Source organism: Oratosquilla oratoria, chromosome 23, assembly GCF_046742065.1.
Source record: "Oratosquilla oratoria isolate Oo_2021 chromosome 23, ASM4674206v1, whole genome shotgun sequence".
Lineage (NCBI taxonomy): Eukaryota > Metazoa > Arthropoda > Malacostraca > Stomatopoda > Squillidae > Oratosquilla > Oratosquilla oratoria.
Genome location: NC_134799.1, coordinates 7039987 through 7064840, shown reverse-complemented (window position 1 = coordinate 7064840; position 24854 = coordinate 7039987). Strand labels below are relative to the sequence as shown.

General features: G+C 39.9%; 1 protein-coding gene across 6 annotated transcripts in view; it reads left to right on the top strand.

Moving 5' to 3' along the window:
- Positions 1–6114: 6114 nt before the first annotated feature.
- Stlk (Ste20-like kinase) overlaps positions 6115–24854 on the top strand; it is a 32702-nt gene continuing 13962 nt past the window's right edge. For 2 of the 6 annotated variants that reach the window (XM_076206630.1, XM_076206629.1), the window contains exon 1: positions 13734–13915. In XM_076206630.1, coding sequence (XP_076062745.1) covers positions 13736–13915 — 180 coding nt within the window. In that variant the 5' untranslated portion in view covers positions 13734–13735. Of the gene's footprint in view, positions 6257–6475; positions 6493–13562; positions 13916–24854 lie in introns of those variants that run through there. The other 4 variants (XM_076206632.1, XM_076206633.1, XM_076206634.1 and 1 more) reach the window with 4 other exon arrangements.

The window sequence follows — 24854 nt, the reverse complement described above, 5'->3', positions numbered from 1 at the left end:
CATGAGAAAACCAACATAGAACAAAAATATGTTAAACAGAAAAAATACAAAGTTCAGGAAAGAAAAAGACACGGGCATAATCCTTAAAAAATCGTACCCGACGACCACATAAACAACTTTCACATATTTCGACCAAGACATCATAAAGTTGCTCGTCATTTAATCAGTCTTGCTGAGTATGGGATCTTTTGTGGTAGTCTGCGGCCCACGGGTAGATTCGAAAATGCAGGTACCTCGAGGGTTACTTCCTGAATCACATTGGAGTCCTTACAGCTCTCTGACGGCAGAGATTCCTGCATGGATTGCATCGAGTACGTTTTCAGAATCTATTTTACTGGTGTGCTCAGACGGCTGCTCGTGTTGCATTGTACAAAATCTTATTCGGTTCAATATTTCATCGACGATAAACAGAGTATTTTTAAGAGTGACCTGTGTTCTCTTTGGAAAGGAAATTAGTCCCCAATCATAAAAGAATGTTGCACGTTTCTGGTCTGTAGGGTTGTCACTTGAGTAGGGTGGGAGGGGTGAGAAGGAGGAGGAGGAGTAGGGTGAGAGGGGGAAAAGAAGGAGTAAGGTGGGAGGGGGAGGATGAGGAATAGGGTGGAAGGGGGAGGGGGAGGAGGATTAGTAGGGTGGGAGGGAGGATGAGGAGTGGGATGAGAGGGAAGAGGTGGCGTAGAATGGGAGGAGGAGGAGGAGGAGGTGTAAGGTGGGAGGGGAAAGGAGGAGGAGTAGGGTGCGAGGGGGAGGAGAAGGGGTAGAGTGGGAGGAGTGTAAAGGAGGAATAGGATGAGAGGAAAAGGAGAAATAGAGTAGGAGGGAGAGAAGGAGTAGGAGTAAAGTGGGAAGGGGGGAGGAGTAGGAGTAAGGTGGGAGGAATGTGGAGGAGGAGGAGTAGGAATGAAGTGGTAGGGGAGAGTAGGAGTAGGGTGGGAGGAGTGGAGGAGGAGTAGGAGTGAGGTGGTAGGGGAGGGAGGAGTAGAGTGGGAGGAAGAAGAAAAGGACCAGGAGTAGGATGAGTTTTGTGGGAGTGTGGAGGAGGAATAGGGTGGAAGAAGGAAGGAGGAGTAGGGTGGGAGGGAAGAGGAGGGGAGAAGTAGGGTGGGGGGGGAGGGGAGAAGTAGGGTGGGGAGAGGAGGTGGCGCCGTAGAGGTAGAGGGAAAGTTGGGGAAGCCTATCCACCCGTATTCTATCGTTGCCTCCTCGCTGCTGCACGGAGACATCATTAGTGTGCAATTGTCATCTGAAGTTTGAGAGCTGTCGTCTGAAGACGGGCTGGTGGGTGGGTTGGGTATCGTCTGCATCGGGGGAGGGACTTTGACAGTCTTCGTTTTGTGAACAGGGTAGGACGAGGGTGCCGACTTCCATGGCTGTGACCTTGAACTTCAAGTTTGCTGTTTTTCTCACTATAGACAGTGAAGGGGTGGAGGTTAGAGGGGGTAACTGTCCTCAGGGCCACTTGGAGTGTCACCTGGTCACATAGGTCTTGTACGGCCTTCAACATGAACATTTTATGGTATAGTCGGCCGTCCCTATACACTCCATCATGGCAGTAGCCATAGTGGTCATGAACTCCTTCATGCCCTCGTTGGTCAAGGCAGGATAGGTGGCCTGGGAAGGGCCCTGGGTGAGAACGGTAGCACTCGGCCTCTGTTTTTCCAGGGGCACTGCCACCGTCGAGGTGGGGGGTTGGCAACGGCGGATATGCCTCCACTGACATCAGAGGCGACGGGGGAAGGGGGGTGACTTGAGGCTGGAGCAGTCGGCGACGGTTGCGTATGAGGGACAGCCTTTGCCAGAATCCGCCACCGGACGCTACAGTTAGCACTCCATCTCTTGTGTTCCTCCTAGCAGTTGGGGCACTTTGGAGTAACTTCCCTTCCCAGTGCTTCTGGAAGTTCCTCTGATTTTTGGAGGCTGCTGCAGACAGCGCACTTGGTTGCGACAACGCTACTGGTGGTGTCCAAACTGTTGGCACTGGAATCGGCGGAGCAGCTCTGGGGGAAGAGAATTGGCTTGAACTTGCCCCATTTCCCCAGATTCAACTTTTCAGGGACCGTTCCCTGCAATCCCACTATAACGCGGTTCACTGCTTCCTTCTTCAGGCCAAGACATCTGGTAGACCTAACTTCTGGGTGTCGCTCCACCTTGTCCAGCGGGACTTCCACGGGATAGCCCACCAGCATTGCCCTTCCCGACTTTTCTTCCGGGTTGAGTCTGATAAGGCAGACGTGTTTCCCATGGAGAGTCTGGATGCCCTTTGGATGTTCGTGTGTCTCCCGGGTGAGGGAAGTCAACAAAGTTCCTTTTGCAGGTTGGGCCACACAGTGAATCTGGCTACCTTGATGTCTAGCTCGATGGCCATGACCGCCTCGGAGGCCTTGTTGAACTCAATGTTGCTCGGTATGTGGTGAGATGAGATTCGGTAAAGCGAGGAAGTTCTTTGTTGGCGAGAGTAGCCTGACCAAGCCACCCCCAGGCAAAGTCGGGCATAGCGGGTAACCATAAGCTACGTGGTTTGATCATGTGGCTGGTGCTCTGGGGAGATGATTGGCCAAGGCCCTGCGCTCACGACCCAAGCAAGGTCGCCGCGGGTTAGGGGCGCAGGCTAAAGGCCTGTCCAGATGAGGGGGCCTGATCGGCGGGCATACCCCTTAACGGGCACATTTGACGGTCGAACGGTTAAATTGCCCGAGTGCTCGTCGAGCGAAATCACTAAGGCGGTGCCCGATAGCTGGAGATTCGACCCTGCCAGACGGAAGTTGATATCGTGAACCTAAAGCAAGGTTCCCTCCCACATCCCACGTTTCTTTGTCTTCTTTTTCTTTAGACACAAAGCAATTGTCATGGTGTACAATATCTTCTTGACAATGTTAGGCGCCATGCTTGTCGCGCCGCACTCCACACGCTACTGGCATCGTCGGGCACGCCCGCCCCGCTATTCATCAACTCGGTCGTGTGGACAACATTCACAGGCAAGCCCGGCAGAATTTGCCCACCAATCGCGCTGCCCGACGGGTACGCCTGATTGTCTAAACACGGCTTAAGAGACCACGACGGTCACTTGCTCCTAGTGCGCAGGGCAAGACACCACGCCGGTCACTTCTAGACCACACAGTAGACAGCATAACCAAAGCAAATCTCTTCTTGTCCCCTTGTATTAACACTGTCGTCGCTCCAACACACACAATAAAACGAATAAAGTAAAACACAGACCCCGTCTCTTCATTTCGCCTCACCCACGACCACGCATTACCAAAGATATCTTGAAGTTCGCGAGCGGCTCTGGTGCCTGCGGGGCAGAAGGAGGAGGGGGAGGAGGGGGGTTATATGAGCCGAGATGGGATCGGAGGTCGCAGGACCTGGGGAAAGGGATTGAGGGGATTTGGAGAGTACAGTGGCCTGGGTGCTCTGCAGTAGCCGCACTGTCCACTGGCGGGTGGGAGGTGGGGGGAGCGGCCTGTATCATTGAAGGTTGAGTGGCCGATGACAGCGGGGCCTCAATGTAACATGTGGTCGGGAGAAAACCTTGGGCCGCAGTGGCCTCTGCGGAATGAGTGGCCTTTTTTTTTACCTGTCAGGAAGGCCGTGTCCTCGTCAGTTGGCCCATGTAACCGAGGTGTACAAGTCACATACCTTAGCGTTGTTCTTCGTTCTTCTCTTCGTCGTCGCAGGACCCAATGACAAAGTCACTTTTAACTCCTCTCTCACTCACTAATGACACCTGTCTAGCCTATCACTTAGGCCTAATTATTATTTATATTTCTCCCACTGCACGTTTCTCACTCACTCATTTCCTCTCACCCCTCATTCGCTCGTTACTATCGCGTCCCCCTCGGCCGCTGCCCCTTCACCACATTCTACAGGGTGACCTTTACCCCCCGTGCCGGGGTGTAACTGCACACCCATACTCACCACTCACCACATTCACGCCCGTTTACACCACAGTCACCATGAGGAACAACCCCTGCGATCAAGACTGTGCGTGGTGCTTTAAGCTACCAGCGCAGAGGCAACCATTGGGTGGGTGGCAGGAATGACGTGGTGGGCGTGGTCTCGGACGGTGGTGGTGGGGGTACCTGCGTACACACAACTGGGCGTGACTGTTCCCCGTTTTCTTTTCTTTTCTTTTCTTTGTTTGGGCCCGTATGATGAGTGTTTATGGAAGACACACCATGCAAGAGATAAAGTGGGATGGTTTAGCCTGTCAGAGGATGTTCTCTGGCCGAATCGTTTCTCTCGACCCTAGCCTAGCACACGGCACTCACGGGTGATTGAGGATCGAACAGACTCCGCGACCCTAGCGGACACTCAGGTCAAAAGACGTTGTTATAAAGGCACACACAGAGGTGCTAATTTCTGCAAAATCCTCCGTGCACCAAAAATAATGATAATAAATAATTTGTGGGAGCCACACACACGCACACGCTAAACATTACGAAAGCAAAAGAGGAGAAAGACTTGGGGGAGTTGATAAAAGACAGCCTGTCACCTGACAGACATGTCAGCAGGATTGTGGGAGAGACATACGGACTACTGCAGAAGATTAAAGTGGCGTTTCATTCTATGGATGAAAAGATGATGAAAAAGCTCATCGAAACCCTGGTCCGTCCTAGACTGGAATATGCGTCAGTTGGCGGATGCAGGGATGACCCGTCATCCACGAGGAGCTGAGATGGGAGGGGTGGAGGGGGTGGTGGAAGGGAGTGAAATAGGTGTGCCTCTGAATTGGCTACCTCTCTTATAAGGGGGAAAAAGCTCTTAGTATATAGATAGTATGGTCCCCACACAGAGTGAAGGCTATATGCAAGATCGAGAGAATACAAAGGACAAAAACCAAAATGGTCTCTAGGTTTGCAAATACACCATACGAGTAAAGACAAAAAATACTGTGTCTGCCAACTTTGAAGGCTTGAAGAAAAGGGGATGATACGATTACAGTATTAATGTCATTAAAGGGGATAGATTGTATTGACAGAAGAGCTCTCCTGATTAAAGATAAGGGGGGCTTTACGAGATCAAGGGAGCAAATTAAGAAAGATCATATGTCTAAAGGATGTGAACAAATACAGTTTTCCATATAGATGCATGTACGTAGAATAGCTTAGGAAGTGATATAGCCCAAAATCAAACAATACACGAGTTCTAAATATGATAATTGGAAATCAAGTATATAGATTAAGTTGGAACTGTACATGAATTTGAGGTTAGGTATGATAAAATAATAGAAACTAGGAGACGGAACTCAACGAGTGTTGTTTCTCTCCTATATACTACAATTAGGTAAACACGCTCACACTGAAGACTAAACGACCTGTGACGTCTCTTTGAAATGGATTACAAAGGACGTTGAAGAGTCTGTGGGATATACACTTCGGTACATTGAGACACAGTTACTGCATGTATGTCTGAACGACATCGCCACATTGACAGCACGCTGTAAGTCCGCGACGTCACACACTCTAGGCGCAAATGGGACGCACGACGTCTTCACTCGACTGGCAAAGTTAAACGTGGATTCAGACCATTGTGATTAACCCACCTAACACAAGTTAGATAATTCTAGCTCACATCAGATGAATCTTTTCCGCTGAGGGAGAACTTCGAACACGAAAGAGTTAATCTAGAATTGTTAACCCTCTACTCACGGGAAGTTTCCCCCCAGCTGAGTGGAATATATCAGCCTGGCGAGTTTTTTTAATCGAGATAACTAGGATATATAACATAGTATAGGGAACCCATCTTGAGAAATATTTCAAATTGAAGAGCGAATCTGCCCAATTACTTTAATCTGCAACTGTATGCCACTGAAGGTCATTCAAATTATCTCTACGCCACAAAAAGAAAAAAGTCCATGCCTGCAAAAGTTATTTGAATCGAGCGCCTCACTTACATTGAGAACACGACATTGTGATTTCTGATAGGAGGAGTTTTTTTTATTGTACTACTCGGAAAGTTTAGTTCAATAACATTTAGTTTTGTGAGTCTTATATTTGATTTTCAAGTTAACTTTATTTTTAATTTCCTTTCTATTTTAATTTATCGATTGCACAACAGTGTAAAACATATTTTCCATTGCAAATAAATGCTACCTATCTATATTTTCATAATAACTTGTTATTTACCTTCTACATTTAAACGTCGTGTTCCGTATGTTAGAAAGCAATAAACAAACTTGACAATGGGGTACAAGAGGCCTGAGCGTATCAACTTTTCATAATTTTTTTTCAACAGTATTATTTTCATCGTTATATTGGTAAGTCATTGGACTGTAAATCTCATTAACATATATCTTGATGTAATATAGATGAATACACAATTTAGCCTTGTTAACAGCCGTTTATATGGACCTCTTGACAGTTCAGCAAAGTAGATCAGACAATCCAGCCAGCAGTCGATGTAAAATATCTGATCAAAATTGACCTAGATGGCAGTTGTGAATTGTTGTCGTGTTTCAAGTTTTATTATGGAAATCAGATAAGCAACATTGATGTATGACATCAATTGAAATATGTGTAAATGTTGCTTAAAGTTAGAAAATTGCAAATTTGTCTCTGCACAATTTAGTACTCGTCACAGATCACCGTTCACGAATTCATTTTGCAGGCACTATAGTTTAGCCGAGTGTTTATTAAGCTGTAGAATTTATCACAATAGAGTGTCATTTCTCAGATCTCGGAAAGACTGAAATGTTTGGTGTTCTCTATTTTGAAAACTTTTTAATATTTCTTTAGATTTTTGAAGGACTGTCACTTGTGTTGTGCACTAGTGACCTGATATTGATAATTGTATTTCATATGCATTAAGCAGATGTAATATCCAGAGAATCTAAGTGAACTCTATTATGAGTGAATTAATAGAACTCTGTGTATGTGGTGTATTTAATTATTTACACATTACTCGAATGATGAGTGATACTTATAGTTGTACGCTAAAAATCCAAGCTCTTCTTGCCAATGTCCTCACCACATTATATATTACTCAAAGTGAAGAGATGTTGAAACATTAGTTCCCCCAACAGTTTATTATGAGTATTTTATACTTTACCCCTGGCATTCAGAGCATCAGGCAAAGGTAATAGCCACAGCCATTGTTAAGCATAGTCTCTTAACCTTGTAATCCATGATTGCTATTCATTAAAAGCAGTATCAGATATTTACCATATTTAATGAATCCCCCAAGATTGACATATATTCAAAGCTTATCCATCTTGCAGCATGTCATTCTCAGAAGAGCACCAGATTGGATGGCATGTGATATAAGGCCTCACCTAACCTTTTCTATTGTAATCCAACTCACTATTCTATCAGTTTACATTATAAGTTTCTAATCCAGCATGTTTATTCTGTCATAGACAAATACAGACACTGCACAAGACTCGCCGTAATATACACCAGGTAACATGGAGTAATCTCCTTGCCAAACTAAATTCCTGAGCCATTGATAAACTGCACCATTCTCACCAGTGCTGTATAGCTACAACTATGGTTTAGATCCTGTTGTAAAAACCTAGACAATAGTTCTTTCTTTTAGCAAAAGATGGAATGGCAAAACAGGGATAATTTTTAAATGGAAAATTATATTTGGAGGTGATGTTAAGATTTGATTATGTATTGGTAATATGAGAAACTAAACTAGCCAGTTAGCAGACACTAAAGGATAAACCTGAATAATATGGAGGATGGCAGTTATTGGAGTCAGTTTCTTAGTAATTGGCAAAATTGTACGGTAAGGCAGGCAGGCTGAAAAAAGAAAGTAATTTTGATATTATATATGCTAATGAAACAATTTCCCATAATATCTGCTTGATGACAGTCCTGCCCATTTGCCTACCAGATGTGGCTACAGACTGGGCATCATCCAATAACATAAATTATTCACCACCCCTCCCATGCCACAATAGAATAAAAACAGGATACACCAAAACCACCCCGATAAAACTCCTACACTCAGAAACCAAAATCCTCCCCAAAGGAATTACAAAAATGATAGGAACTTGGTTCTGTGTTAGGGCCCTCAACCTTATCCATCTTGTTACATCACCCAAGCACAACCAGCTGAATGTAACACGAGAAGTGTGCAAACAGCATAATATTCAAACATACAACAGCCTCTCACCTATACTTTACAATACAGCCTCACAAAAACACATTCACACCCAGATCACAAAACAGGCTTTTTTAAGACGAACCACCAAATTCACTACTCCATCAACCCCCAACCATTGGGCCCCATCACTTCCATAGAAAAAATCCATCTCAAGAGAAGCAAGAACCATACTAGCATACTTGTGTTCATCATACAGCAGTATGACAGTACCAGCATCGAATAGACCTGTCCACAAAATAAAACTGTCTTAGATCCAGCCATCACATAGAGGGCAATGAGCACCTCATTCAACACTGCCCCACACTATTCCTGGACAACAACACACTATTTCTTCTATGAGTGTCCTGTGAGCCTGTCCGGTTGCCATTGCTAGGTACCTGGGAGCTGTGCATCTCCTGCAAGAGAAACCTGGGGCAATGGATTGATTAATGGATCCCATGCTAGTCAGTCAATCTATTACCCCTGGTTTCTCTTGCAGAAGACATGTGGCCATCAGTTAATTGGCAACAGTCTCTGGGTAAGTTCACAAGTCATTCAAGGAATATATGTTGTGTTATTATTTAGGGGTCGTAATTGTGGGGCATTGTAGTATAAGGTGTTCTGTGTGTGGCGGTTGCATCTGGGGCAGATTGAATTTGTGGCCAGGATTATTCTGTGTTTGTATTGTTTTAATGCTGGATAGTGTCCAGAGCACAAACATGTCAGCATAGTTCTTATCAGGTGTGGGAGGGTTTTTTATTTTACTGTAAAACTCGTTTGTGGTGGCTGTTTTTGGAGTATTGAGATTTGTAGTCTGACTTTTAAAGGCTTGTTCAGTGATCTGAATGTGTGCGGATGTTTTTATCCCGTTTTACTACAAAATTATGTAGGTGTACAAGGAAAGAACACAGGAGAAAGATTGCAGAGTTTTAACATTAACATTTTTGATATACACACCCTTCTTCACAGATACTGAGGAAGACTTAAATAATGTGTTCTTAGCTCAGGTTTTTAATGTGTTATTTCTTTTTACCCTTACCTTGTACCAGTCAATATGGACAACTCTTACATCAAAATAAATTACCAACACTGTATATTTAATGGTGATTTGAACTTTTGGTGATAAAATAGATTGGTCATTTACTTTTCATGTCCTAAGAGAGATTATTTGTGGGTACATGTCACTAGGGTAAATATGCATGTATACAATAAGGATGATACCCTCTTTGCAGTTGCCAGTTTCAGTATTAAACAACCAACAAAAATCTCCCAACTACCATCCACCCATTGTATTGTTTAGGATGCCCTCATGTTGTTACTTAGATAATGATTTTGTTTTGACTAAGGCCAGGTAATTTTATATAGCTTTAGAGGAACCCTGTGTTCTAAGTGGGTCAGACGTATCTTGAAATTACCTCCAGTTTGACATCTGTTACCCAGTTGTGGTTATAGCACAGTGGATCCCCCTCATGTTCTTAACCCAGGTTTTCAATTGCCACCATCTAATAAAGCTTTTAATCAAAGGCAATAATAATTTCATTACAAAATATTAAAGTCATACCAAATGAAAGCAGACAGGTGCAATTCAGAGTAGCAAGCAAAGGTTAATTGACAAGTTTTATTTTTATATTTGTCAGAAGCCAAGTGAAAGCTAGTTTTTAGTGAGACTGGCATGATTTAAAATACTTTCTTATGATGAAAATGATACCTAAGCTTGGAAATAATGCTTTGAAAACATGAAGCAAGTGAGCTAAGATATAGATAATAAAGTTGGTAAGGGTCTGTCAATGTTGTCACTACTCTGCATTGTAAAAAATCATGTTCACTGGCTCATTGAAGAGTGTCCTGGGTTCTAACTTTAGATTATAACATTTAAAAAGATGCCACTTGAAACTGCCATATGAATGACATTTGTGCTTATGATGTATATAAGTATGTATATGCCTAATTAGGAGCAATTACACATCTGTCAAATGCACTGTTAAGTGCAACATAATAAAGATAGACAATTTGCAAAAATCTAGTGATACAGTATTCATGTCTTTGCTCTCATAGGGTTTTGTTAGCCTAGTCTTAGATAGTAAATAGTATTATGATTGTCATAGATTATATTTTTTACTTGTAAATTATGATGATGGTGATTATTTTCACAAATTAAAGATTTTTATAGAGGATAAAAAAATCCTATTACTGAATGATCTTGTGAAGGAGAACAGAATTTAAAGTCTTGACTTACCAAGAATCTGGCAGAAAAAAGAAAAAGTCCTCTGTCATGCCAGTCCCTATAAAAGTGATAAGTAGAACTTTAGAATGACTGTACCCCTTAGCATCATACAAATACCCAAAATCATGTTCAGATGTGAAATTTAATGTGTTCATAACAGTGGCATAGAAATGAAACTATACAAAGAGAATAAGCAATAGATGTCTTAACCCCATTCCACCAAAATGGGTGCCATAAAGCTGAATGAGATGAAAATGGGAGCAAGAATGAACACTTTAATCATCTTTCTTATTAAATTAGTTAAATAAGATAATTCAACCCCTGCCCTACTAAAGGGGTGCCTTAAATTTGGTGGGAATCAAATAGCATGGTGATAGCCAAACTAGAAGGATAGGTATACTTTGATATGGAAGGTCCTCAGATCATAACTACTTCATAGACTACCTAGCAGATTGAACAAACATTCTAGGGTTTGTCCAAATTAAATTGAGGAAAATGGTCATATTGTAGCCCCCAAAATGTTGCAATCTGCTGTATTGGATAAATGAAACACCTATCAGTGATGTTTAAACATGGATACAATTTCATGTATATATGTGTGCATATATATATATATATATACAGTGCTCAACATAGGAATGGTCCCCAGGGTCGCTGTGGACCAGTGCAATGTTGAAAATGCAAACACCCATCAGTGGGGTGAATTTTTGTGCCATTTGAATGTGCTGCCTATCATTTTAGCTTATTGGGCAAAGCTATTCATTCCACCTAAAACCAACATGTTCAGTTATTGTCTCACTACTGTGGGAGGAGGATTTGTGCCACAAATGTCCCATGTGTCCCTGCCGCTTCTACCCACACCGCTGCCTCTCTCCCCCTCCCCTGTATTGTAAATATGAGCTGTAGTAAGGATTTATCACAAGAAACCATTTCTCAGATCCTAACCCTAAAGAATTCCAGTCATACAACAAAGGAAATAACCTCTGTTTAAGGGTGGGAAGAGGCTTATTTGGGTTGGTAACTAGTGTACCCAAGTGCCGCAATCCTATGATTCACAGTTTAGACTGACACCTAGCCAAACATTTGTGGGTTACTTTTTTTTTTTTTTTTCCCTTGCACTCCATCATGGATTAGACTCAACCTGACATTCTACAGTTGTCTTTTTACTGGTCTCCAGTGCCTTTCCAGGCCTCTTTTTTCTGAGTGGGAGTGGAGAGGCCACCCTCATGCTGAAACTTGGCAATCCAGTGTTGTAACACTTCGTGAACACATGCCAACCTGTTCAGCTATTTTCTTTATTGTATGACCAGATTTCTTTAAGGCTACACTCTGGGCAATAGTTTCCTGTGATAAATCCTTACTAGAGCCCATATTCACAACATGGGTGGGGGGGTGTTAGAAGAGACAGCAGTGGGGGTTGAAAGGTAGGGACACACGAGACACTTGCAGCACAAATCCTTCCCCACAGTGGTAAGACAACAACTGAGCTTGTTGGTTTCTGGCAGGAAGACTAACTCTGCCTATAATGCTGTGATGGTAGACAGCACATTCAAATGGAATGAAAATTCACCCCCTTCAGGAGGTTACAAATATATATATATATACAGACGCTCCTCAACTTACGTTTTAGTTACGTTCCGAACGGCCAAACGTAACGTGAAAATGAATGTAAGTTGTTACTGTACGTTCCAGTAATGTATGACCGTTCATACTGTACTATGCATCCATAAATTCTATTACCGTATCTTATAAAACACCCCTAAATCATTAATTATAAACATGACATTGTAAAATAATAACATTGATTTCAAATAAATTAAATTCAAGCAACATAAAGTGAGATGGTGGAGGAGGAGGAGGCAAGGTACGTTCAGTCTGTCGTTTGTGCCATGTAAACAATGGACGCAGTGTCATGCGTAAGTATCGTTTGAACGTCTCGTGCTACGGAGCGCGCTAAACTAAAAAATTCACAAAAAAACTACAATTTTTTTTTTACAGTCAGTTCAAACGTAAAACTTAAAAAACGTAAAACGAATGAACGTAAGTAGAGGAGCGTGTGTATATATATATATATATATATATATATATGTATCTGAGACTTTACATTCCTGTGTGATTTTACCAAGGTGAGAATATCCCGGATTGTAATGGAACCATGTAATAATGAAATTAAATATTTATTGAAACTTAATAATTAGGACAGAAAAAAATCCATCATTTGGAAACATAATACCAACAGAAAGGCATGCCAATACATTTACATAAGACACATTTTATTTTTTTATATATAATTCAGACTGAATATATTTTCAATGGAGCTTGAAGAGAAAAGATAAGCACAGTTGATATCATTATTCCTTAGAATCATGTAAAAATAAGAAAAAAATCATCTTACAAATGAACAAAAACACTGGTGAGATACTGGATTACATATCAATGTGGCTCATAAATATTCAAGGAATCTTAAATTTTCCATAACATTTTATATTGGTGTCTCGGGCTTTATGGAACCAGCAAACTAGTGATAGGCTATGATCAAGTCGGTAGATAGAAAAGCTTAGGTCTTTCTCCAAGGTGATTAGGATTACTAGTTGGCTGCTGAATTACATGGTCTAGAATCTAGATCATGAAAACTAGCTCACCCATTGGATCAATTAAAGAAGAGGAAATTCTAAGATGGTTATGATTATGGGAATCTCCTAAATTGGTGATTTTAGAGAAAGGACAGTGGATCACAATGCTTTTGTAGACATATAAACATCATTTATGTTAGATGTATATTTAACATAATAAATCTATGGAATCTTCTTTTATATGAATGCCAATGCATTTCATATGTAAAAGTTATAATGTACCTTGAATTCATTGTCTGTTTTTCGTCACTCCAGCAGTATTAGTGAAGAATGGTCTTTAAAATTGAAAAATATAAAATGCATGTTACTTTGTTCTCAGAATGTAGACATTTTAGTTATGAAATTTCCTCAACATTACTAATTAGGCATTAATACAAATTTACTTGTATTCTTTTAAATGGACATGTTTATCTCTATCTTTCCTTATATAATCAAGGAATTGAACTTTATAATCCTATAAATAATTTGAATTAAATTTTTTTTATTAACTTTATCACTCCTTATTTGTAGGAACAGTTACCTTTAGCTGTGTCCCAAGAGAGCTAATCTTTAAAATTAGAATCAGGGAACATTTTCCTTTATAACTGGTTAAGATAGCTGGGCCCTTCTGTGTGTAGGCAGACCGCACCTCCATCTTTGGTGTGGCAGTGGGAGAAACCACCCAGGAACTGACTGATGGGTTATGTCGTTGCATCCCTGCGACTGCGCTCTCGGGTGCCACCCTCACAGAGGCACGTGGGGGCAGTTGTGTGAAGCCTTACTCCAACCATGGTTAGTGTAATGCGGTGTCATGTCGTGCCTTGAGTGTCCGTGTTCGTGTTCCCGCCTGGCTGCCCTCGACTCCCCGGATTGTGGCGGCCGTGCGTCTCATGGCGGTGCTGTCGTCTCCTCCTACCGACCCCTCGTAAGCCTCACCATCCAACACTCATCTGCTCTTCTTGACTCAAAGGCTCTTCATGTTCTCAGATGGGTTTGATTGGAAACACAGTACTGTTTTGTCCTATGATCCTGCTCTAGCCAACTATCCATCCCCTTTAGTGACCCTCAATTTCATTTACTCTCTCTTCTCTTCTCTCTCTCTCCCTCCCTCTTCTCTCTTCTTTTTCCTCTCTGTCTCTCTCTTTCTCTCTCCCACTTCTCTCTTTCTCTCTCTCTCTCTCCCACTTATCTTTCTCTCTCTATCCCACTTCTCTCTTGTTCTCTCCTTTTTTCTCCTCTCTCATCTCTCTCTCTCCCTCTTCTCTCTCATCTCTCTTATCTCTCTCTCTCCTGTTCTTAATAGGCTACCCTAAGGTTTGTAGTCCTCTGACCATATTTTATTCCAAGATTAGTTACTTTTATATGAGTTGTCATGCTGTCTGATGCAGTCTGCAGTTAGCTTCCTTTGTTGATTAGCATCTTCCCAAAGTTGTTTTCTACTTGTGTTTATTTTCTTTTTTTCTTTATTTACATCCAGGATTCCCATCCAGACCCTTTTGTTCCCCTATCCAGTTTACCCCCTCCTTTGTTCTATATTTTACTCTCAATATTTTTTAGGAGGGGGGGGTCATTAACCTTCCCTGATTGGTCATCCTATAAACTATCCATTCAGGTAGATGATTAGTCTACTCAACATCCAATATCCTGCCTCCTATTCACACCAACGAACCATGAAAGCTCTGAGCTGCAGAACATGAATATTATATTTATCCATTTGTGCACAGCACTTGCATCCCGTAGAAGATATAAATTTCTCCAGCTTTGTATGTGGCTCGCATGTAGATGCATGTTGTAATGGAGCACATCTGTAAAGTATGTCGGAAATTATACAAGTTAATGGATTGTTTCAGCTTGTTTGAATTTACAGTTGTATCTTTGTTACTGTCTACATAAAGATGTATTCATTATGGTTGTTGTAGTAGTGTTCCTTGTATCTTCATTTGTTATAGAATTTGGAGCTATGTCTATTACTGATTATAGAAGCAGTAATACTTTAGTACTCCTTAACATAGAGAATTTTGAATTTTCCCTGTACGTATGTATCTTATCTGTACCTGGTATCACAGTTTTAGTCTGATGAAACAAAATTGAAATTTGCTCTCGGAAAATTTAAGTGTCAATTCATTCCTTGTTATGTTATTGTTGAATTAGGAATTCTTCATGTATGTATGTGTTCTTTCAATTCTAATAATTTTCAAGAGTATATGGGAATTGATATGAAGATGTAATATGCCTCCATGTATTTTTTATATAGTTTTTAGTAGTTGAATTCAGAAAAGTGGCTGACATCTTATTTTTCTGTCTTATAGTATGGGTCATACACTATTAAAACCTGAATTAGCTTTTTTCAGAATATTCTGTATGGACTTCAGTGCAATACTCCCTACATTAAGTTTAAATGACCTTGGCAATAAAAAAAATGATCATGTTCAGATTTGATGTCAAAGGATCTTTTGTAACTGAATGTAGGTTACAGTATTTTGTGAAGTTATATCACATAGTACAGAATATTCCTACATAGATACAGTAACATGCAGTATTTCCAAAGTTAGAAAAAATGCCCAGAGCAACATACTGTATACAGCTGCAAATTAAAGCATTGCCCTGTATATTACAGGGCAGTGAATTTGAGGTAAAAGTCAAGATATAAGATATAAAAATTTAAAAGATAGCTCATTTGTTTATTGGTAATTGAAACTGGTAATGTTTTGCAGTTGTATGACCTTCCATACCAGATATATGAAAATACTGTAGATGTTGGCCTCAATTGCGTAATCGACGTATAACCAGAAAACCTTTTGTTTTGCATGGTTTGTATATTTGTAATGAACATTTTAATTGAATAGTTGAGGAGTTTGGCTCCAAATGCATAATTTGCCTTAAAGGTTTCTTTGCAACCACTGCCATTGTGTATGAGTAATTTTGATAACACTTCGTGAGCTGGGACGGCAAACTGAAGTCTTAGGACTGGAGTTGGACATCACTCCATTTGTATGATTATTCAGGAACTTGTTTCTTACTTATCTTCTTTATTGTGCTTTATGAGTAGAACTAGATAAGAATGAATAATGTCTTGCTTAATATATCATGTATCTTTTAGAATAGTAAAGATGAATATTATTACTGGATGCACTTTATATATTCATACTGTGAAATAGCAATTGGTGATAGGAAGTATGTAATAGTTGAAGATATTTAAGAAAGCCATAGTATGAAGTAAATTCAAGACTGTCAGAGGATATACCAGTTGTATAATGTGATTGTTACACTGAAATATGTGTGTTCTTAACTTTTTTTTTCTTTCTTTTTTTTTTTAGAATGTATGAAAGTAGATATTCTGTGCAGATAATTTGCATATAAAAGGGAGTTTTGTTACCATAGATGAGAGGCCTTGTTATTTATAAAAATCATGACACACATCCTTTAACATTTAGAATTGATCCAACAATTTGGGATTGCTGCTAAATAACCAGGCTTTTGTAGTAATTAGTTTTTATATAATCCCATAATTAAATGCTTTAAGTCTAGATTACAGCTGATGACTTCTTGTAAATTAGAGTAGTAGGGTAGTGGAATTAGTGTGAGATATTTCACACCTATGTGTAATTATGACTTTATGTAAGTATATGAATATGTTAATAAATATTTGTATATTTGTATTGACACTCTTATAATGTGGATATGCATATATATATATATATATAATATGCACATTACATACATACAAAAGAAATTCGCTAGTGACAGCGACATTAATCTAATTTTTTTATGTGGATGTGCTGTGTCTTGTGACACTGCTTCTGACCCAGGGCAGTGGACAAGGTGCAGGGATGACCTGTCATTTCAGGAGGTGCTAAGATAAGAGGGAGGGTGGAGGGGTGTGGAGTGTATTCAGGGATGGAACGGGTGGGAATGATTTTATGTCTTTCTTTTTGGCTCGCCCCATTGTAAGGGGGAAAAAGCCTTGGTATATGTATGTATGTATGTTTTATGTGAGTCACATGCAGGATTCAAACCCACTGCTTTCGGCCACCCGTAAGATTACCTTCACAGAGTCTTTAACCACTCGGCCACAGAGACTCTGTATGGCCACCCGTAAGATTACCTTCACAGTGTCTTTAACCACTCGGCCACAGAGGCTATACAGTCTTTGTGGCCGAGTGGTTAAAGACACTGTGAAGGTAATCTTATGGGTGGCCGAAAGCAGTGGGTTCGAATCCTGCATGTGACTGTCATAAAAAATATCATATATATATATATATATATATATTATATATATGTATGTATGTATATATATATATATATATATATATATATATATATGTATATATATATATTATAATTTTTTTTTTTTTTCCAACATTTAAGGCATTTCCCATTCTGCAATGTACATGGTGGCATAATCAAAAGTTTCGGGCTCAAATCCCACACTCCTCTCCGATTCCCAACAGTGACTGTTGCCTGCCCCAGCAGTCCAAGCACTTGGGGCAGAGGTGACAGCTTTGGCCACAGCTATGCACCTCCTGGCATTGGCTCCTCACCTACCACTTTGTAAGGTTGTTAGGCATAAGATCTTTATCAAGGTTCAGGGATTTGATAAAGTATGCTTTTATTAATGTCACATGCTGACTCCTGGCGATTCAAAACCTCTGACTTCATGCCTCGAGATGTGATACTAGTCCACTAGGCCACAACACTCATCATCCCAGGGAAAATGTATTGTAGAATCTAATAGAGCAGGTAAATGGTAAGAAGAAAGGTAAGAAATAATGAAAATTCAAAAGAGGGAAAGGATGTAAATTACCAGATGTTTACTATATAGCAAACAACTGTAGAATACATGGATAGTGGAAAGGAAATGTACATGGTATTCACAGATTTGTAGAAAGTATATAGGGGTGAGAGAAGTAATGTAGAAAATAGGGTAAGGGAGAAACTAATAAAGGCTGTGGAAAGTATGCAGAAATTGAGAGGTATGTGTGAGAGAGTGAGGATAGGAAATGGAAAAGTTAAGTAATTGGAAAAGCAGCTACAGTAGGATGGGATTGTTACTGGGCAAAGTAGATGGTAAAAGAAGAATATATGTATACATATGTATTTATTTACCTAATTGGTAAATAAATACAGTGAGTGGGGAAGGGGCGGATATCAGCTAGCTAAGAATTAATCACATTAGTCATTGTCTTGGTGAGGAAGTAGGTGTGTCATGACCCCTCCGTCCAAGGCCCTCTTTTGAACTTGACCACAACAACAGAAGAAGGTACCCCATATAATGATAAACAGCCACTTAGTAACATTTCCAACCCCAGTAATCATTCAAAAATGAATCTTAGAGCAGCACTGGGGCCTTCCACCACCACCAGTACTGTATATATATATATATATATATATATATATATATATATATATATATATATATATATATATATATCTATCTATCTTGATAGCCTAGTTGGTAAGTCACTGCCGCCCTTGTCATGAGGATGCCGGGTTTCAGTCCTGGGCAGTACCACATTTAAATTTCAGCATGCTGGACTTTGATGGCTTAGAATTAAAGTACATTGTGGTTGTTAGAATATATGTGTATATATATATATATATATATATATATATGTATATATATATATATACACACACACACACATGAAATGTGGCTTAGGGAAAATGAAGAAGAGAAGAACCATTAGAACAAAGGAAGCAAAGAAACAACCTAGAGCTGTACACAAGAACCGGCAAAGAGGAAGGAAGTATTGAAAGGGATATTGTAGGTAAATACAAAAATTAAACAGAACTGTTTTACAGGCTTATGAGTGGTAAATCTGTCTTCACACAGAAGAGCAGTTTGTTAGAGAAAGGCAAAGTGAGAAAAAATTTGGGTTTAGGATATATAAGTGTACAATTATTGGGATCATTGGATGCGAGAATAGCTTCAAGATTTAATGGGATCATAAACTGAATACCTAAAGAATGTATGGAAGAACTGGCAGACAAAATTCACAGTATGTTCATTAAAAGAAGGAATAGTGTCACAAGATTGGAAGAGGGTTAATGTAGTACCAATTCATGAATGTGGAATTAGGAGGTACTGGGCAAAATCCAATAACGGAGAATAAACTCCTAAGTTCCCCATGGCATATCAGGAAACCATCCTCACAGTCTTTGGTAAGTCTGAATTAAATATCAGTAAATATGTGGAATTTGAGTTATCAGACCAATGTCCTACACCCCCCTATTTTCTTCTTTTGTTGAGGGGTATATATACGGTTGTGTATGTATATATGTATGTGTGTATATCTGAATAGAATCACCAGTGACAGTGATGTCAATCAAATAATTCCGACTGTCGTCCCCGGATTCGAACCGGGTTTGTTAAATCTCGCTGCCATTGCCTTACCGACTGAGCTACTGACCCTATAAAATTCTCCAACTTGGAAGTTAATCTACTTCCCAAAGAACTAAGCCCCAAGGAAATAAGCATGGATGGCAGTTAGCAGTCAACATAGTTCCTCGGGAAGTAGATTAACTTCCATGTTGGAGAAATTTATAGGGTCAGTAGCTCAGTCGGTAAGGCGATGGCAGTGAGATATCACAAGCCCAGTTCAAATCCTGGGACAACAGTCGGAATTATTTTATATATATATATATATATATATATATATATATGTATATATATATATATATATATATATATATATATATATATATATAGATATAGCTGCTCGCTGGCTGAGTGGGTTAGAACATCGCTACTTATGGCAAAGGATGAGGTGATGGCAATTCAAGCCTTGCTACCAGCAAGTTGGACCAAGGGCATTGTTTGATAAATTCTATGCTACAAAGTCTTTTGTAAGAAGCACTGTCCTAGCTTACTGATAGGGGAAGTTTGTGATGTTAAACTGAATTTATATATATGTATATATATGTGTGTATATATATATATATATATATATATATATATATATATATATATATAATAATATATGTCACTGATGAGAAATGTATTAGTACATTTATAAATCACAACAAATACGATAGTCGGAGCAGAAGAAAAGACTGGAGACGGGTTGTCTATACATTTTGACTCCTAACTGCAGTCTTTTTCAGTCCTTGAAGAGGACTGCAGTTAGTAGTGGAAATATGTACTGTAGACAACCCATCTCCAGTCTTTTCTACTGCTCTGACTGGTATTAGTTGTCATATATATATATATATATATAATATATAGGTGTCTGAGAAGTATGGTGGGGGTTACTAGGCTGGATAGAGTGAGAAATGAGGAGGTGAGGAGGAGAACAGGGGTGAAAAAGGATTCGGGAGATAGGGTTGATGAAAGAATATTAGGATGGTTTGGACACATGGAAAGAATGAGTGAAGAAAGACTAGTAAAAGAGGTATGGAAGGCAGATGTGGAGGGAGTGAACATGAGGGGACGTCCTAGGATGAGGTGGATGGATGGGGTGAAGGGGGCTTTGGGGAAGAGGGGAATGTCTGTTGAGGAAGGAAGGGAGAGGACGGAAGACAGAGGTGAGTGGAGAATGGTTGTATATGGATGATGTTGTGGTTGCATGAGGAGGAATGGGCGGGGGGGTGGGGTAGTATGTGTGAGTAAATTTTGACGCAGCCCGAAGGGATTTCTCCCCGTCCTCTCCTTATATGCAAGGGGGGACGGAGAGGGGGGGTCGCTGATTAAATGAAGCGGCCTTGCTGTGGATGTGCTGTGTCTTGCGACACTGCTTCTGACCCAGGGCGGTGGGCAGGGTGCAGGGATGACCCGTCATCCAGGAGGTGCTCAGATGAGAGGGAGGGTGGGAGGGGTGTGGAGTGTATTTAGGGATGAAATGGGTGGGAGTGTTTTTATGCCTTTCCCTTTTTGGCTACCTCCCTTGGAAGGGGGAAAAAGCCTTGGTATATGTATATATATATATATATATATATATATATATATATATATAATATATATATATATATATGATTTGGATGATGGAGAACATAAACACAGGGGAAGGCTCGGAACCCTAAACACTCTAATGTTTCGTTCACATAGAACTTCTTCAGAAGAAGTTCTACGCGAACGAAACATTAGAGTGTTTAGGGTTCCGAGCCTTCCCCTGTGTTTATGTTCTCCATCATCCAAATCATATATATATGTATAAATATATGTATGTATATATATATATATATATATATATATATATATATATATATATATATATATATATATATATTTCTATCACTGGTGACAGTATCACATCAAAGAGGTGAAGTCATAGAGGTGGTACAGAAAAGATATGGTTACAGCTGTAGAAATGAGTAATAGAAGCTAAAAGTGGTCATCATTTTTTTTCTAACGGAGACTGTTCTCCAGTCATAAAAGAATACTAGTGACTCTGGCCCACAAAGGTACTAAAGTCCCAAAAATATTGACTGTTTAAAATGAATGCTGTCAGCACCCCATGCAGGGAATTAAGGATGGAGAAATACAGTAACAAGTACAGTGAGTCCTGCTTATATGGTAATTCTTTATCTGGTAAATTCACAGTTATGTTATTTGGTAATTATTACCCTCGATTCTATTTACGGTAAGAAAAATTCACAGATACGGTATCTGCTCGTGTTTTGGAGGTAGAATTAGTTATTTTGAAGAGGAAAGAGCAAGGAGAAGGTACGTCTGCCATAAGTCGTAACTTGGGTTCGGTATACAGTAATTTCAATTTGCGGTAAGGTTTTCTGGAACGCATATGTACCGTATAATGAGGACTCACTGTCCCCTGAACAGGGAGCAATGAAGCCTCAATACCTGTAGTAAACAGAAGTACCATGAACAGGAACATTTGTTAGTTGAGGTCTTGATGACTTGTATAAATTTCTTGAGTACAGGTTTGCCAGTTTGCTTTTGTATAATTTATGTAGGTGCTTTGAGGGTTAATATTCAAGGGTCATTGATGCTCAAAAGTCTTACTGCATTGCTTCTGACCCAAGCAGTGGCAGAAGGGCTGGGATAGCCCTTCATCCACAAGGAGCTAAGAGATTTTTAAAAGGGCAACAAATGGGTGTGGCATAGGTGGGGGTTAGGTGCATGCATTGGGTACCACCATTGTAAGGGGTAAGAGGCCTTTTGGTATATATATAGTTTTGAGGGTTGGTTAAATGTGGTGAGATCAAAGAAATTTTAAAGTGTTTTCCAAATGGTTTGCAATTTTGAAAATAATAAGAGTGCTAAAAATTTATAAAGTACAGTTCTTAGTCTGCTTCATTGGATTTCCTCAGCTGCCAAGTAGTCAGTTATGGCCAGTAGTCAGTTCTAGAGATTTTTTAGTGAAGATGTGGTATATTGTTGTCTGAATTGCATGTAAATGGAACACTGGAGGATAACAATTTCAGTCTTGTGTATGATATGAGTAGCAAGGCCATGTGGTGTCTATCGGGAATTTGATGTCTTTGAGAAAATTGTGTCTTTTTATTATATTATCATTATTAGAATAAGCAATTCACTTACCTTAATGATAATCTACACTTGCTGCAAAACAGGCTGGCAATGTCACTTTTAACTTTTTTCTTACTCACTATTATTCCCTAATCCTATTTCTACACATTAACTCTTATAATTTTATTAGTACCCTCCTCACAGCCAGCCTCTATCTTTCCTCCCTCTTCACTTCTCGCCCTCACATCTTTCATTCTACTCTCACACCAAGCACTGACCCCGGGCCCGCACTCCCATTGGGCAGCGCCTTGCCTGCATCATTCTACAGGTGCCCTTTGCCCTTATGCCTGGGGTGCCAACCTCACAAACATTCCCACCACACTGATCCACAAATTTCTTCAGTGGATGAGGGAGAGAGTCCCAGTATAATGAAATGGCAAGGGTAAACCAGCTCCAGCTGTTAAACCCTCCCATGGAAGTGCTGTGTCTTGTTGCATTGTTTCTGACAACCAGTGTGACAGGGGACTGGGATGACCGTCATCCATGAGGTGGTGGGTGGGAAAGTAATGGGCTTTTGGATAGGTGTAGGGTGGGTGTATGTTCTGATTTAGCTACACACACAGACACACACACACACACACACAGAAAAGATTTACTAAAAAATGACAATGGAAAAACAAGGTCATGAAAAGAAACTCAAAAAGGACAACTATAGAAGAGATAGGAAAAAGAATAGCTTCCCACACAGAATGCTGGATATATGGAATAACTTAGATGAAAAAACAGTGTGTGCAAATACTATTCACGATTTTAAGAATAAATTTGATGCCGAAAGATACAAAGACAGGCCACCCTGAGCATAATTCCCTTCCCGTATAATACAACTAGGTAAATACAAGTACAATAGCCAAAATTTGTGAGAAAGTTATCAGAAGTAGATAGACAAAACATCTGGAGGAGAACAATATACTAAATCCAAGACAATTTGGATTTAGACAGGGAAGGTCATGTGCCACAAATTTGATCTGTTTCTATTCAAGGTTAATAGATATAATGCAAGAAAGGGATGGATGGGCAGACTGTGCTTTCCTGGACTTACAAAAGGTGTTTGATAAAGTACCACACAAAAAATTATTAAGAAAACTCAAAACAACAGGAGGTATACAAGGAAAACTATTGAAATGGATGGAAGATTTCTTGCATGGAAGAAAAATGAGAGTGGTGCTCAGAGATCAAATTTCTACTTGGGAAGAAATAAGTGGAGTCCCACAGGGTTCAGTACTGACTCCAATGTTAGCTATATATGTAAATGACATGGATGAAGGTGTAGAATGTTACATGAACTTCTTTGCAGATGATGCAAAATTACTAAAGAAAGTACAGAAAAAGATTGTGAATCGCTACAGAGAGATCTGAACAAGGTCTGGGAATGGAGTCAGAAGTGGGAACTGGACTTCCACATGAAGAAATGTAGTATAATGGAATTTGGAAAAAGTAAAAAAAAAGAAAAGAATATCAGGACAATATAAAATCGGTGCAAAGGCAGTAAAGAAAGTTGGTTCCAAAAAGGACCTAGGAGTAATCATCACCAAAGATATCCCCCCAGACAAGTAGATAAACAAAATAGTCAGAGAAACCTACAATTTGTTAAGATCAATAAAGATGGCTTTTAATTACTTGGATGAGGAAATGGTAAAGAAAATACCAGTCACATTGATAAGACCAAGATTATGAGTATTTAGCGACACTATGGACACCCAGTACAAAAAAGAATACAAGGAAAATAGAAAGAATCCAAAGAGCAACAACAAAGATGCCCCCAACACTTTCAAAACTGGCATATGAGCAAAGATTGTCTGAACTGGAACTACCAACCCTGGAACAAGGAAGAGAAAGAGGTGATCTGTTGACCATTTATAGTATTATGAAAGGCATGGAAGTCCTTGATAGAGAAGTCTTATAAAATTGGAATAAAAGAAAAACAAGGGGACATGAAAAGAAACTCCAAAAGGATAGTTATAGAAGATATCTGAAAAAAAAGTTTTCCACGCACATTGGCAGATGTCAGGAACAAACTGGATGAAACAATAGTGTGTGCAAACACCATGCATGAATTTAAGAATAAACTAGATGTTGCAAGATACAAAGATGGGACACCACAAGTATAGATCCCCTTCCTGTAGAATACAACTAGGTAAATACAAACACAGTATAGTGGACTTTGGACAAATTAAAAACAGGATATCAGGACAATATAAAATCAGTGAAAAGGAAGTAAAGAAAGTGGGATTTGAAAAAGACCCGGGAGTAACCATCACAAAGGACATGTCCCCTGATGAACAGATAAACAAAATTGTCAGAGAAACCTACAAGTTGCTTAGATCAATAAAGGGGGCATTTACTTACTTGAATGAAGAAATGGTGAAGAAAATACTAGTCATACTAATAAAGCCAAGACTGGAGTACACAGCGACACTATAGTCACCCATTACCAAAAAGAATATGA